The 16,047-nt window shown below is 39.5% G+C and overlaps 1 protein-coding gene across 1 annotated transcript in view; it reads right to left on the reverse strand.

Annotated features, from left to right (window-relative positions):
• Positions 1–16,047, reverse strand: part of SEMA5A (semaphorin 5A) — a 496,448-nt gene that overhangs the window by 264,952 nt on the left and 215,449 nt on the right. Inside the window, exon 4 of the mRNA XM_066243560.1 lies at positions 7,791–7,890. Coding sequence (XP_066099657.1) covers positions 7,791–7,890 — 100 coding nt within the window. The remainder of the gene's footprint in view (positions 1–7,790; positions 7,891–16,047) is intronic.

Consider the following 16,047-nt stretch of genomic DNA (forward strand, 5'->3'; position numbering starts at 1 on the left):
AAAGATAACAACTAACTAATAAATTCTGATGGGCCCCATGTGAGTCTGGCGAGGAGAAAAGTTCTCAGCACTCAAATATTGCATTGCACGCGCACACACGCAGAATAAGGAGGCTGGTTTGTGTTTATCATACTCCTTCCATGTAATTTGGAAAACAACAGACTATCTCTGTGTGTGTGAATATATATATATATATATATATATATATATATATATATATATATATATATAATCTAAATAAATAACTACACTGCTAGGCTTATCAGCTCTCCAGCTCCAGCAGGGAAGAAAGTGCAGAGATTATATGGGTTTTCTCAACAGCAAAAGGCACCCATGGTCAGAAGTCTTTCCCACAGTGTCTGCAGTCTACCTGTCTGTTAAAAGCTCACACCCCACCAAGCACTCAGTTAGAGGGGATCATGGTAGGGAGCAAGAAAAGCTGAATTTTGAATGAACGCTCCAGGTGATACTTACATACACTGATGTCTGGCAAATGTTGCACCACATTTAACAAAGCCAGCAAACAAAGAATGGACCTTTTAACACAGTTTGGATTAATTAATCAAGAAGATCTATTAGAAGGCGAGAACCAGTGAAAGTTGGAGGAAGATAAAGAGAGAGAATTTCAAGAGAAAAGCATACACCTATGATTCGAGTGCCAACACAGAGAAGGAAAAGATGGAGAGAAGAAAATATTTAAACCATAAAGTATAGGTTTAAAACAGTTCCAGGTGGGTAGGGGTGAAAATGAAGAGCAGGAATGAAAAGCCCCGCCCTTCTTTTCATCACCAGCTGCCTTTCCTAAGTGGTTATTAATGTAAATACAATATAAACATCACCATTACCTGGGATTTCTTTACATGATAGTGTTCTGCTGCTTTTCGGATTTACTCCTAATTGCCGATTTCATTCTACTCAGCAGGAGTTACCTTAATGTACAAATTTGACTGAAATGCAACCCTGGGAAAATAAAAGTTGTGGCTACTAGGGGCAAAAATCTCATAAAAATCTCCAGTTTCCTTTAATCACATGCTGCTTCCAACAGATTAGTTCTAAGGAAAAACTTCTAATGGAAATAAGAATAATAAGCACAAAAGGAGAGTATTATATTAATCAGATTTTTATAAAATGACTTTTATATGAATCTAAAATTTAGCTTCCTTTGTTTAGAACCAGTGACAAAATCATTTTGAAAAAAGAAACTCATTCCAATTAAATAAGAGCCTGCCCATTCATTCCATATGATGTTATGAGAATAGACACTTGGTGTGCTTAAAGCAAAGGCAGCCCCAGTATAACAGAAGCAATTTATCTTTCCTTTTTATCTTTAGTTTTGTAGTTTCAAACCATGAGCAAAACAAATGGTTCAAAATAATACATTAAAATTTTTCAAAATGAGTTTCTTGTGACTGTTAGGAATACCTAGTTCTGCCTTGGAAGCACTTGGGTCTTAGTTTTTTTAGTTTTTGGTAATAAACATGCTGATTATAAATCTATGCTATTTGTTACACAAACATTTATACAGAAATATCTTCTTATAAATAGAAATAATCCATTGAATATAATGGCAAGTTCCGTGAGAGGCATGCTGGGGGTGAACTCACATCGGTAAGGTGTGCAAGGAGACTGAGACATCCCTACTACCCTTCCTTTCAATGTGCTCATTTTGTGATGTCATTTTAATAAAATTAAAAATTTCCAAGGACAAAAACCATTACATTTGTTATCAATTATGTTGATTACCTGACCCAAGTATTAGGTCTACAGGCTTCCATTTTACCACCTTAATCATGAGCAAGTGGTTGGGTCTCCTGGATTCACAGGGTACTATGTGAGAGCCTACAGTGAGTGATCTTCCTATACCTCTCAATTTATATGCTTGTACAACACTGACCTTATCAGAAAAAAGTAAAATAATCAGAAACCAAGTTACAAGAAGAGAGTAAATCAAAGGAAATAAAACCCCAAAGATAGCAGCTGAAATCAACTCCTATAGCCTTTGGGGGAATTTCTTTTCCTTATTGTTATATGGTTTTATGCTTTATAAAAATATGGCTAATTTGTAAAAACACCCTGCACCATGTGCAGACAATGTTAGTCACCATTTGGAATAATATTTAAATTCATCACAGGATCTCTTGTGATCCTTACAATAAACATAAAGCACTAAAGATCATCAGAGTCACTTGAAGAATTAAAATGTAATCACCCTCCCATACCTCTGGTGTTACTAATTTAAATACAGGAAACATAGCTGTGTCAACTTTGTGATCTATCAGTACTATTATTCCTCTAATAATTAGCTATTCAAATATCTCTAAATCACACATATTCTTTCATTCTGGGTTTTCTCATTTTATATATATCTGCATTTAGTAGGTTTTTTGGATAAAAGTCATCCATAAAATATTATCCCAATAATATAAATGAATAGAAATCAAATACTGCAGAAAAATAATTCAAAAGGCTAGCTGTGATTATTTCTGAAATTGTTTTTATTCTTTAGGCTTTACTATATTTTCCATATTTTTCTAGAATAAAAATGCCTGAGTCTCATCATAGAAAACATCAATATTATTAACTTTAAAGAAGCTTGGGTAGAACAGCTTTTAAAATATTATGAAAGATAACGTGGGCCTTGGCCAGGTGGCTCAACAGTAGAGCATTGGCCCAGGGTGTGGAAGTTTCAGGTTTGATTTCGGTCAGAGCCCACAGAAGAAGTGACCATCTACTTCTCCACTCCTCCTCCTTCTCCTTCTCTCTCCTTCTCTCTTTCTCTCTCTCTCTCTCTCTCGCTCTCTCTCTCTCTCTCTCTCTCTCTCCTCCTCCTCCTCCCACAGCCATGGCTCAAATGGTTTAAGCAAGTTGGCCCTGGGGGCCGAGGATGGCTCCATGGCCTGGCCTCGGCACTGAAATAGCTTGGTTGCTGAGCAACAGCGCAACGGCCCCAGATATACAGAGCATCACCTCATAGCAGGCTAGCTGGGTAAATCCCAGTCAGGGAGCATGTGGGAGTCTGTCTCTCTGCCTTCTGCTTCTCACTTAATTAAAAAAAAAAAAAGATAATGTGCTCTTTGGAAATGGTAAATTTAGGAATTCTTCTAGAAACTGTATAAATTCAGATGCAAGGACCTTCCGGCACTACACAACCCAAATTGCCTAAGGAAAGGTTTTTCTTTTGCAGTACAATAAACATTGTTTTGAAAAAAGCACAAAAATATCTTGGCCCTGGCCTGTTGGCTCAGTGGTAGAGCGTCCGCCTGGCGTGCAGAAGTCCCGGGTTTGATTCCCGGCCAGGGCACACAGGAGAAGCGCCCATCTGCTTCTCCACCCCTCCCCCTCTCCTTCCTCTCTGTCTCTCTCTTCCCCTACCGCAGCCAAGGCTCCATTGGAGCAAAGATGGCCCCGGCGCTGGGGATGGCTCCATGGCCTCTGCCTCAGGCCTAGGCTAGACTGGCTCTGGTCGCAACAGAGTGACGCCCTGGATGGGCAGAGCATTGCCCCCTGGTGGGCATGCCGGGTGGATCCGGGTTGGGCGCATGCGGGAGTCTGTCTGACTGCCTCCCTGTTTCCAGCTTCAGAAAAATACCAAAAAAAAAAAAAAAAAGCACAAAAAATCTTGAACTGAATTTAATTTCAGAAACAAAGTGTTAATGGTATAAAGTGAAACCACCCAATAAATGATTTTAAAATGCCTACTGCTAACATGAAGAAAAAAAGGGACTCTCATTGCATTTTTATGCCAATCACATATTTAAACCATTACAGATTTCCTGCTATCTAAACTTCTTTTGCTAGGTCAAGCCCACCTAAACAGGAATCTGAGGGCTGGGTTATTTTTAAAGTTTTATAACTGGCTCACACTCCCTCCAAAATATTTTAAGCCTAATCTCACCAGGTTTTCTAGGTAAAATTCCTATTCTTACTCAGTGATATCTGCCAAAATATAGATGCACGTGTGTGCCAAACCCACAGATATCCGTAGAGCTCCCTACCGCTGCGTGCTTGCTGGGTACCTGTTACTGTGACAATCACTTTTCATGGATTATTTCATTTAATCCTCACAACAGCTGAAAGGAACAGAAATAATTATATCAATTTTAAAGATGAGAAAACTAGACTCTGAAATAGGCTCAAGGTCACGTACCTCAGCAAGTCCAGTCTACCCTTTAATTTGTTTATCAAGTATCAACAATGTACCATTCACTGTACTAGAATAGAAAATATAGCTCATGTCTTCTGACTGCTTGACTGAAATTTAAATTTAACTGTGTATCTGTACTCTTATGTGCTAAGGCTGGGGATCCTATTGCTCTTGGTCACCACATCATATGGTTTTTTAGGTTGACTCAGTGGCTAGTCCAATCCCTCCTTGCATGGCTGGGCTGGGCTAGCCTGGGCTGAGACTGTGGTGAGATGAGATAGATAGAATGCTACTTCATCTGTGAGGTAGACAGAATACTTCCAGGAATACTGGAATGAAGATTTCCAAGGGTGCTAGGAGGAAGACCTCCAGGAACACTGGGATGAAGATCTGCAGAGATGTGGGATGGAGACCTCCAAGAACACTGAGATGGAAACCTCCAGGGCCACTAGGATAGAGACCTTCTGGGATGGGTGTCCCCTGGGAAAGAGCCCCAGGCACTATCTCCAGCCAATGTGGACCATGTGATATCTCTTCTGAGTCCCGTTTTGCTCACTGGCTTCTCACATTCATTAGAAGAATGTGCGCCACTGACCAGTCAGACAACCACCAGTTGAGTATATGCCCAGGTGTGGTGCTGCCTGTTAAATACACAGAAACGATGGGGAGGCTTTTGAATCAAACTCACAAGAAAACCTTATCCTAAGTTCTTTAGAGTTGAATAAGGAATTTTGACTCATTTGGGGTTATATTTGTACCTGCTGTTACAGCAGGGAACTGTTCTGTCTTGGCTAAGCGAAAGAGCTCATCTTCCATAATGGTCATCTTTGGGATTTAGAGACTGCCTCTTCCTTCTGTCTTTGCCCAAATGTAGGTAACTGTAATGAACCTCCTACAACCCTTACCCCCTTTCCCCTAAGTTTTCTCCAGATGCAGAGGGAGCATATACAAATCAAATCCTGAAAATATAAATAACAGACATCTCTTGAGTTTTTACCAGGAGGAAAAACTGCTATATTCTAGAAAAACAAAGGCAAAACCAACGCATCCTCTCTACCATTTGGTAAGCCACTATGTGATAATGGGGGATGGAGGACACTGGACAACAGATAATGCATTAGGTACAATGATGATGGTAGATGACAGTTGTCATCTAACAGGGATTCTAATAAGACCACATAGAGCAAGGAATATAACAACTCAGGCCCGATGGAGGACCCTTGACCCAGGTTCTTACTACAAGTTCAACAAGTAGATAACTTGGAGTGGGTTGGGTGGGTAGCTAATATTCCAGAACAGTATAAGGTTACCAAATCCCAGAGACAAGAAAGAGAACTTTTTATTTTGCAGCTAACACAAATATTTCTACATGCCTGGATTAGGTGAAAATGAGAAAAAGTGAGTCTGTAAGAGATGTGGGACCATTAGGCAGAGGGTCTGGTGGACCACACTGAACAGTCAGCATTTATCCAATAAGAGCTACTGAGAATGAGTATTTAAAGAAATGACACTGGCCATGGTATGCAAAAGGATAAAAAAAATCTGAAGACCAATAGACCAGTGAAAAAAATCCCTACAATAACCATCCCAGGTTCTCAGTGATGGAATCTCATGGAAATCAGCATCAGAAGTCTACTAAATATTCACAACGAGTTGAAATAAGCAGAAGCACACCAGGTGAGCCCATGTAGTCCGTACTCACTAACTACATCAAACATCAAAAGAGATTTGGGTGCCTCACCAGGCAGTGGCGCAATGGATAGAGTGTTGGACTGGGATGCGGAGGACCCAGGTTTGAGACCCCGAGGCTGCCAGCTTGGGTGCAGGCTCATCTGGTTTGAGCAAAGCTCACCAGCTTGGACCCAAGGTCGCTGGCTCGAGCAAGGGGTTACTAGGTCTGTTGAAGGCCCGCGATCAAGGCACATATGAGAAAGCAATCAATGAACAACTAAGGTATTACAACGAAAAACTGATGATTGATGCTTCTCATCTCTCTGTGTTCCTGTCTGTCTGTCCCTTTCTATCCCTCTCTCTGACTCTCTCTCTGTCTCTGTAAAAAAAAGAAAAAAGAAAAAAAGAGAGAGAGAGAGATTTGGGGGGTGACATTTTCAATGTTAGGAACTAAACCAACTTCTGTCTATTCATTTAAAGTTTTAACAATACATCTTAATGTCATCAAGTGTTGGATGGACACATAAGGGCTCCTTAAGATCTGAAAGAAAAAGCAATGATACTAGAAAATATTTTATGTTTGCCTAGAGTACTCAGAACCTAAGCCAAATTCAGCTTCACTCAGGTCTATATGGCAACTGTACAATCTCTCTTGCTATGAAAGTTACATTCTTTTCCCTGGCCCATTAGCTCAGTGATAGAGCATTGAACAGGCATATGGAAGTCCTGGGTTTGATTCAGTCAAGGCACACAGGAGAAGCTACCTTCTGCTTCTTCACCCCTCCCCTTTCTCTCTCTCACTCTCTCGCTCTCTCCTCTCCCTCTCCCCTCTCTCTTTCTCTCTTCCCTTCCTACAGCCACAGCTCAAATGGTTTGAGCAAGTTGGTCCCAGGCACTGAGAATGGCTCCTTGGACTCACCTTAGGCCAAAATCACTTGGTTGCCAAGCAGCAGAGTAGAGCATTGCCCAGTAGGGGGCTTCTCGGTTGTATCCCAGTCTCGGATGGGACACATATAGGAGTCTGTCTCTGCTCCCCACCTCTCATTTTAATAATAATAATAATAAGGAAAGTTATGTTTTATAATCTAGTAAATTTAAGCAAAAGAGATGTGAGCAGTTCATTGTCTAAAGTGCCTTGCTTGGGTACCAGAAGAGTTCAAATCTACAAATGGCCTCTTTGTTCAAGTTTAATGTCATTTTTCCTAAGAAATGGATATAAACTGTTTTTTATACATCAATCTCAAAATATACAAGCAGGATAGATGATTTAAAGGCAGGGATTATGCATGTTTTCTAAGGAAGGCACAATAAGTATCGAGAGAAAACCTCAAGATCTGTTGCTTAGTGTGTTCAGTGGCCTCTGTGCCAAGCTGGGCTGTCAAACATTGAGCTGGATACAGGAACATGTGTACTGTAAGAGATAGAAGTAGTAACAACTTCCTTGAACTCTCAATTGGCTGGTAAATGGCCTAATCACAGTCACAAAGATAAGTAACACAGGCCGGAACGGACATCGTGATCCCTTGATCTCTAGATTTTTACCAGGAATCTAGTGAGAACCTAAGAACATGGTTTCTGCAGTCTAATTGCTGCATTTGAAACCTGGGTCCATCTTTTATTAGACATAACATACGTGTCCCCAGGCAACATTTATCCACTTCCTGCTTCAATTTCCTTATCTCTAAAATAGGCATGTTGACAAAACCTACCTCTCAGGATTCGTGGGAGGAGAAAGTGAATGAATTCATGTTAGAACAGTTCCAGGCACATGGGGAGGGCCCAATAAACGCTTCTGTAAAAAGCAGTAGTCATCCTATTATTAGTAGTATACTTCATGACACTCACACTATATTCCATGCTTAGAAGAATTATTACTTAGTACTCATCAACTCTGGCAGAGCAGCTCACGTGTAACTACAGAGATGTGAAATGAAGTCAGAAAATATCTGTAGTGGCAAAACGTAAGATCTCTCACCTTGCTCCTACAACAAGTTCTTTCTGTCCTGGGTCAAATGTTAACTGCGAGAAATCCACAGCATTCTTCGCTCTGAACTCCCGTAACCAGGGGCCAATTTCTAAATAGAAAAAATAAATAAATGAAAAGATAAAAATGAATGATTTTTCCTTCGGGGACCACAGAAAGTGCACTTTAGGTAGCAAACATTACATTTCAGAGAGGATTTAAAGGTCCCCCGATGTGACTGTTGGGGGGGGTCACTGGGGGTTTCCATCAAGACGTCACATAATGCTCACTGAGAATGTGTAAAGCACTAAGGACAGCCACCCAATCAAGAGCAAGCTAGGTATTGATGCTTGGTTGTGATTTATAAGCCAGATGTGCATTTTTCCACTGGCTTTGGACTGGGCAGAAAATAACACAGCACTCAGAGAAAAGACTGTTTCCTGTGCAACTTGACAGGAAAGAGCTGAAGAATTGGAAAAACCACAGAGCCTTCTGCAGGAACAAGGACAAACATGGGAGCACCATATGCATTCTTTCCAAGTGGATGTTTCATATTCCATCCCTTGGGTTTCTACTTTGGCTCCATGATCAGACGTGCCCTGCTTTGATGAGAAGTCCACAGTTACTTCTAGTCCTCATTTGCATTTTTTCTAAAGAAAATCAGGAAACAGCTACTCTTTAGAGATAGCTGTTTTTTCTTTGAACAAGCATTGTTAAATCCTATTAAATGGCCTCGAGCCTAGAGTCCTATTGTTGTAAAATGACAGTGTTTGAAAAGGGCTAAAATGGTGCTTCATGAGCCATTTTTATAAATTTCATTAGCTCATTTCTGACACGGAAAAAATATTCAGTAATTCCCCTGCCATTTGTGCCGTCCCTTATTGTCAGCCCTGACAATTAACCACGCTATCTGATTGTCTCTTTTCCTTGGGTCTAACATTTTTAGTGATATCACACTAACTAAATAGGCACATAGTAACTGTCAAATCAACAAAATTATTGGTCTGAGGAAAAAATATGTAGCACACACACACAAAAAAATCTCTTTCAACAAACACAGGTGCTAAAAACAGATCTAATATGGAAATATACCCATGTCCCACAACATGTCTTATAAAAATGGCTTTTTTATGCAAATGAGATTATTGTCAAGCAATAACTTTGTTAACAAATCAGGCATTCTCTACTATCAGTTATTCAGAAAAAAATGACATGAAATGAAAGTTCTATTCTGCTTAAAGGAAACCAAGGTTGACTTATATAGAGATCATATTTGGTTTTTGAAATTTTCATGTGTATGATACCTTGATATTTTTATTAATTTACATAAATCCCTTTATATTATAGGCAAGTTGATTTATAGCAAAGTATGTATAAGGCACTAGAGCTATAAAATGTTATTAATAAATGGTCCTTCCAGGAATTTATTAATTCAGTTAGAAAATTAGCACTAATATCTTTTTTAAACACAGTATCTACAAATGCAGGAATGTGCAGGTGTTTATACAGTTATAGAAAGTATTCATTCATAGAAGGAGAGATAAACTGCAGTTAGGTAAAATGAAAGGAAAGATTACAGGTAAAACCATGTCCTATGCATTTATCTCTCTTTCATTTAGAAGAATAGGAAGAGAGTAAACAACAAAAACCAGGATGAAGACACATATTTCAGGTTTTAAAATGGTATTCTGATTAATGGTTATACTACCTCCTAAAATACTAAAATAATAAAAGGAGCCATATGGAGAGGGGAAAATGAGTTAACAGCATATAGTTCTGTCAATATTGTTCCATTTTCCTTATTTAAATTGCTAACGAGCATCCCCACTAACACTGTATATTTTTATGGTCAACACTAGATTCCAGTTGGATAATCTGCACATTCATTTCTTTTTTGATTTTCATGTTCATTCTTTCATAAGGTCTGCCAAGCTCCAGTTTGCACCTCACAGGACATTCTATTTTATTGCATCCCAGGTTCTATACCAACCCACCTGTCTAACTGAAAACACAACCGCATCAATACCTGCTGTCTCAACTTTCCCCATAAGATCCGAATCATCATGCTCTATCCTCATTTTGACGATCAATCCCTATAATTTGGCTTCAATCCCATGTTTCCCTTGTCTTTAATCTTTTCCCTGAATTACTTCTCTTATCCTCTAATTTATCCCCAATGTTATGAAGCTCCTTGCCCTCTGCCTATAAGAATATGTATAATCCCCACATTAAAAAAAATTAATACATTTTTATTACATTCTTTTGTTATTAGAGTTTCAAATACCCAAACAAAATACATAATATCTCCCAAGCACATTATGTCAGAAAGGGTTACAGGCTCAGTTTTACATGTAAACTTTACCAATTCCTTAAGAAACACGTAATTCCAGTTTTATACAAATTATTTCAGAAATTAGACAAAGAGGTGAAACTTTTCTTCTCTCTGCAGATTTGAGGCTATTTTGATCTTGATAATTTTGATACAAGGCTAGACAAAGACATTATGAGGAAGAAAATGCATGGGCCATCTCATATAAGAACACAGCTGCAACAAAGAAATAGCTGTATTAGCGTATCATACGTGCATGTACACAGGTGTGTGCGTGCGTGCACGCACGCACACACACACTTTTTCATATGGGATAGATTTAATTCAGAAAAACAAGGATGGCTCAGAAAAGCTTAACAGTGAACAATCTGTTGGTAGACTTTACCACCACAATAACAAGTTCAATAATAGCATGAAGATTTATTGCTCCTACTTTCTAAGAAATCAGAAAATGAACAGTTATGGACTCATAAGAACTAGGAGACTGGAGGCAGAAGAGGAGAGAGCACCAAGGCAGGTGGTGGAGAATGTGCTCATCAGAGGCCGAAGAAAGGTCAGGAAGAGTGAGGCGATCGGGGGAGGGTACACTGCACAGGCTGAGTAAGGAGGATATAATTTTCAGTAACAGACCTTCTTAATATTTGCTCATTTTCCCCAAATAATGGGTTCGCTTTTCCCTCTTATCCCTCTCTTCTGATCTTATTGAAAGAATCATATGTTGAAATGGAACTTAAATATGGCCGCCAATATGACCATCATTTGGAAATTAAATAGTAACACAAAACCTATAAATTTAAATTTAAATTATTCGATAGCAATCGTTCCAGCTAATTCATTTATTGCACAAACAGGATTGTTGAAATATGGCCTCTGGCAATGATTTCCTATTACAAAATTAGCTGCAATGATTCATATTGTCTTTTCTTACTACTAGATAAGCACCAGGATGACTTTTCATTCAAGTCTATAAAGAGTGTACAGATTCATTTTTTAAAGAACCCATTGCTACACCTTCAAGATAAATTACTCTCATAAACATGTATCCAGTGTAATATAAGTTTGGTCCAAATAACTGGCATTTATAAACTAGAGATTAGTTTAACAGATTAAAGTTAGTCACCCCACACCCCCCCCCAAAAGAAGTAAAAGTTACTATTTTTTTTTTTAAGCAAGCACTCCAAATATATCCAAGGTAACAATGGTTACAAGCCAAGAAAACACGTTAGAGCCTGATAATTAAGGATCACAGGAGATTCTGCTGGTGAAGTCCAGCACCTGTCCAAAACCCGACAGTCATCCAAAGCCAGACTGACGGCTCTCCACGGGCCAGACTGCAGCACAGATTGCCAGAGATCAAGCTGACTCGTGGGCAAACACTGCGCTGAGTGGGAAAACTCCCTGAGAGAATAGGGCAGTTTTGAGTAGCCTGATTTTCACTCTTTTCTCCTTCAAACTTCAGTCAGTTAAGTAATCAAGAAAGAAAGAAAGATGGCAAAACTTCTCTGGAGAACTTGATACTGAGTCAATGTCTAAACCAGAATGGGCTGGAGACAGTGGAGAAAGGCACAAAAGCACAGGTAGCAACAAAATATACAAAATATAAATGCAAATCAAGGCTTACTCATTTCCAGTTCTCATGAAATTCTGTTTTGATTTTATGCTACATCTAACACTGCACATGGAGATAATAATAAAGCTGACAACACAATTATTAGTAAAGCAGCTAGCAAAAATAGCTGACATTTAACCAGGCAGCTAGATGCTAGTCTATGTAACTTACACATTTTAATTCCTGTGTTTCTCACACCCACCCTATTAGAGGTGAGGAAACCAAGTCTTGCCAAGTCAACAGCCAGTAGGATTCAGCTCTTAAATTTGGACTGGTGTTTTTAGCCACTATGTTATACTCTTTAAACTGCAGTAAATAAAAAAAATATACCTTCCTATGCGACACGTTTTAAAAGTAACAGGAAGAAAGAAAAATCTACCACTGTTTTATTTGGAAAGTGAGTTTATTCTTACTGATGAATACTGTTAAATAAAAACTGCCAACCATTGGATTTTGAACTACAGCCTAGACAAAAGTAACTCCATAGCAGAAGGTCGGTGAGGTCTATGTCAACCAGTAAATACAACCTTGATTGCATTATTATTTTACTGTTATTATTAACAATAATCTACAAGTCAGTTAAGCTCTACAGGAAAAAAGCATTCACCATTTTTATACAGAGGTTTTATAATCCAAGGGTCTTTTTATGTAAGTAGGGGGAAGAAAATGCCAATACCTGTTACTGATCTGTTTTATTGGAGTGAAGAGCATTCTAGAATGAGAAAGGGGGGTAAGAAGGGCAACGAGCAATGGCTAGAGAGATATGGAGGACAGGACACTATTCTGGAAACGCACGAGCTCGGTTCGCACCCACTTCAGAAGGGCACTTCCGTTGGTTGGTTACAACGGGGCAGGACAGGGCATTGGGAGAAAGGCAGGGTGCACTCTTGGTCGGGCATTCTGGTAATCCTCCTTGCCTGCTCTTTCCCCAGGTTGTGAAGGGAGCTGTCCTACCTCAAAGACACCTATTACTCTTTAAAGTCGGCATGCATCTTCCTTCTCCAGACTTCATTTTCAGCTTCAGTGCATTACATAAACCATTTGACCAATGCACTCTGAACTAAAAATATGATTGCAAAATAAAGCAGTGGAATTTTAAAAAGCCGTAAGAATAGTACAGCAAGACTGTGCTGGTTTACTGCACTGGGACCTGATACCATTTTTCTTCCTCTTCCTTTCCCATCTGCTTTTCTAGGCCTTTTCCGCCAGCAGTCACTCATAGCAAGTCAAGTACACTTGAGGAAGTAGGAGGGCAGCACCCCCAGGCCATGTTTCATCCCCAAAAAGAAAATACATTAGGATTGCAGCTACCAGAGTCCTATCTGAAAATCTGTGAGTGATGATAATAGATTTTAGTCCTGAAACAAAGAAAAAAGGGTGGAGGGATGTTCTACAGAAAGTAAACTCCCAGGGTGATCTGATCGTCAGTTCCTAACTGGGAAGGTAGTCCTGCCCTAGGCATAACCTTACCCATTGTTGCTGTGCATCTCCGTTAACACACCTTGGAAATAAGTGTACCCACCCTCGGAGAGCACATCGTCTTGCTAGCCATCCTGTAATCAGAGCCCTAGCTTGTTTTCTCCCACCTCCATGTAATCTTCCTTAAGTCCCCTTCTTAATTTCAAATGCACAGACGAGGCTGCAAAACTATGATTTTCCAGAGCATTTAGATCTCGCTTCCTGGCAATTGTTTCAACTTGGCTCAAATAAAAGGTTATACAATATTCCTCCAGGTTTGGATGCCTCTTACATCGACAGTCCCGACACCTCATGTGTTTGTTGAGCAGCAGGCCATGGCGGAACACTTCATCGAAGAGGAAATAATGCAAATTCACAAACACTGATGCTTGTGAAAAAAGATAAATTAGGATAACCAATGTCTCTTATTTACACTCTTTTTTTTTACTATCTATATTTTCAGTGTTTACTAGGTTTTAGGAACTGATTACCGTATTTTTTGCTCCATAAGACACACTTCCCCCCCCCCCCCAAAATGGAGGGGAAATGCCCATGTGTCTTATGGAGCAAAAAATATGGTATTTTATTAAATATTTCAATATACCATTTGGTTGAGAATATTTTTTTCTTATTTTCCTCCTTAAAACCCTGGGTGTGTCTTATGGTCAGGTGTGTCTTATGGAGCAAAAAATATGATAGATATTTTTCTATTATAACTCATTTTATTTTATGTTCATAATCCTGTGAAGTCAGAACTAGATAATCTTTCTTGCAGAAATAAATTAAAAAAAATTAAAAACCCGGATATTTTGACAAGTTACATATCTTGCCAAATATAATTTAAGTGGTAAGTAGATAAGCTGAAACTTAGATCCAGGATAGGAGGAAGGAAATAATTCCCACATTAGCTCCAACTTTAAAATCAATTTTCCAAGGAATGTATAAAAATACATTAATGATTAGCACCTAGTAATACAGCAGCATTGAATAATTGATTGAAAACAACAGTTGCGGCCCTGGCCAGTTGGCTCAGCGGTAGAGCGTCGGCCTAGCGTGCAGAGGACTCGGGTTCGATTCCTGGCCAGGGCACACAGGAGAAGCGCCCATTTGCTTCTCCACCCCTCCGCCGCGCTTTCCTCTCTGTCTCTCTCTTCCCCTCCCACAGCCAAGGCTCCATTGGAGCAAAGATGGCCCGGGCGCTGGGGATGGCTCTGTGGCCTCTGCCTCAGGCGCTAGAGTGGCTCTGGTCGCAACATGGTGACGCCCAGGATGGGCAGAGCATCGCCCCCTGGTGGGCAGAGCGTCGCCCCATGGTGGGCGTGCCGGGTGGATCCCGGTCGGGCGCATGCGGGAGTCTGTCTGACTGTCTCTCCCTGTTTCCAGCTTCAGAAAAAAAAAAAGAAAAAAAAAAAAAAAAAAGAAAACAGTTGCCACCCACCAAAAGAGAGCAAAATTAAAAAGCAGGAAATTGGTGGAGGTTTTCAGATGGGGGACAGAGATGGGAAACCCAATTTCCTCACTGGGCAGAGCACAACCAGGAAAAGGAAGGTCCCAGAGCAAAGCAACTGAAACCAGGGTCCACCGCACACATAGAGGCATCCAGAGGAAGAGGATCACAACAATGGACACTTTATGTCCCTCGTCATACTTTTCCCAAGTCAGATCCTGGTTACATCGTCTCACTTAGAAACAGGCAAATACACACTTTCTAACTACAGCTTTGGAGGAAGGTTGAAAAATATCAAATCACTTTTGATCCCCCAAATGTTAAAGCTCAATTATTTTCACTCTAACTCCTACTTAGGACTTAGTGGAATCAAAGTACTTCCAGCAGGATGTGACACTGGCTATCCTGCAATCAGCCCCTGGATTTTACAGCTGATAAAGCAGAAAGCAAAGAAGGTACATGACCTGGCCCTGGCCAGGTGTTCAGTGGACAGAGCATCATCCATGTGCACCAGAGAACATGGGTTCGAACCCTGGTCAGGACACGTACAAGAAGCTATCAATGAGTGTACAAGTAAATGGGACAACTAAGTGACATGATGAGTTGATGCTTCTCTTTCCCTACCTCTCTTTCTCTCTCTCCTTTTCCCCCTTTCTCTCTTCCTTCCCCCCTCTTCTCCCTCTTAAATCAATGGAAAAATTAAATAAAAAAAAAGTTACACGACCTCTCAAAACCACATGCCAGTGAGTGGCCGAGTGGAAAGTCCTAGTTCTGTGACTCTGTAATTTCTACACTGATGTGTCTTCCCTGTCACGGCACTAGCAGAATAATTCAGTGGATGTACTCTAGAGTGGTCTCTGTCAGCACACGCAACTTTCTAAATGTTGTACTTTAAGAAACTAAAATATCTATATTTAAATTTAGGTACAATATATTCATATATGTGTATGTATGAGTGTGTCTATAAGTACATGTTTATTCATGTGTCTATACATGCATAGATATAGAACTAGGCATGTATTTCTATATCTTTACATATATTTAGATATATATACTTATATATATACACACACACTATATTTATATTTAGATACAGGTGTGTATATATAGTTATACATAGTTATGTTTAGATACAGCCATCAATATGTTCATTCATATAATATATATGCTTGTATACATATGTATATCGAGATATATATACACATTATGTAAATATGTACATAAAATGCACACTAAAGACTGCCATAGAGGGTGAGAAAATGGCTTCAAAATCTTGCCTCAGGAAATGATCAAAATGTTCCACTGATATGACTTTTTCTTTAAAATAAAACAAAATTATCAAATAATAACCAATTAGAAAAATTACAACATTTTTATATCACGAAAAGCAAAAAGGATGTAAAATATCAAGAATGCACAAAGCATT

This window comes from Saccopteryx bilineata, chromosome 1 (genome assembly GCF_036850765.1).
Source record: "Saccopteryx bilineata isolate mSacBil1 chromosome 1, mSacBil1_pri_phased_curated, whole genome shotgun sequence".
In the NCBI taxonomy this organism is placed as follows: Eukaryota; Metazoa; Chordata; class Mammalia; order Chiroptera; family Emballonuridae; genus Saccopteryx; species Saccopteryx bilineata.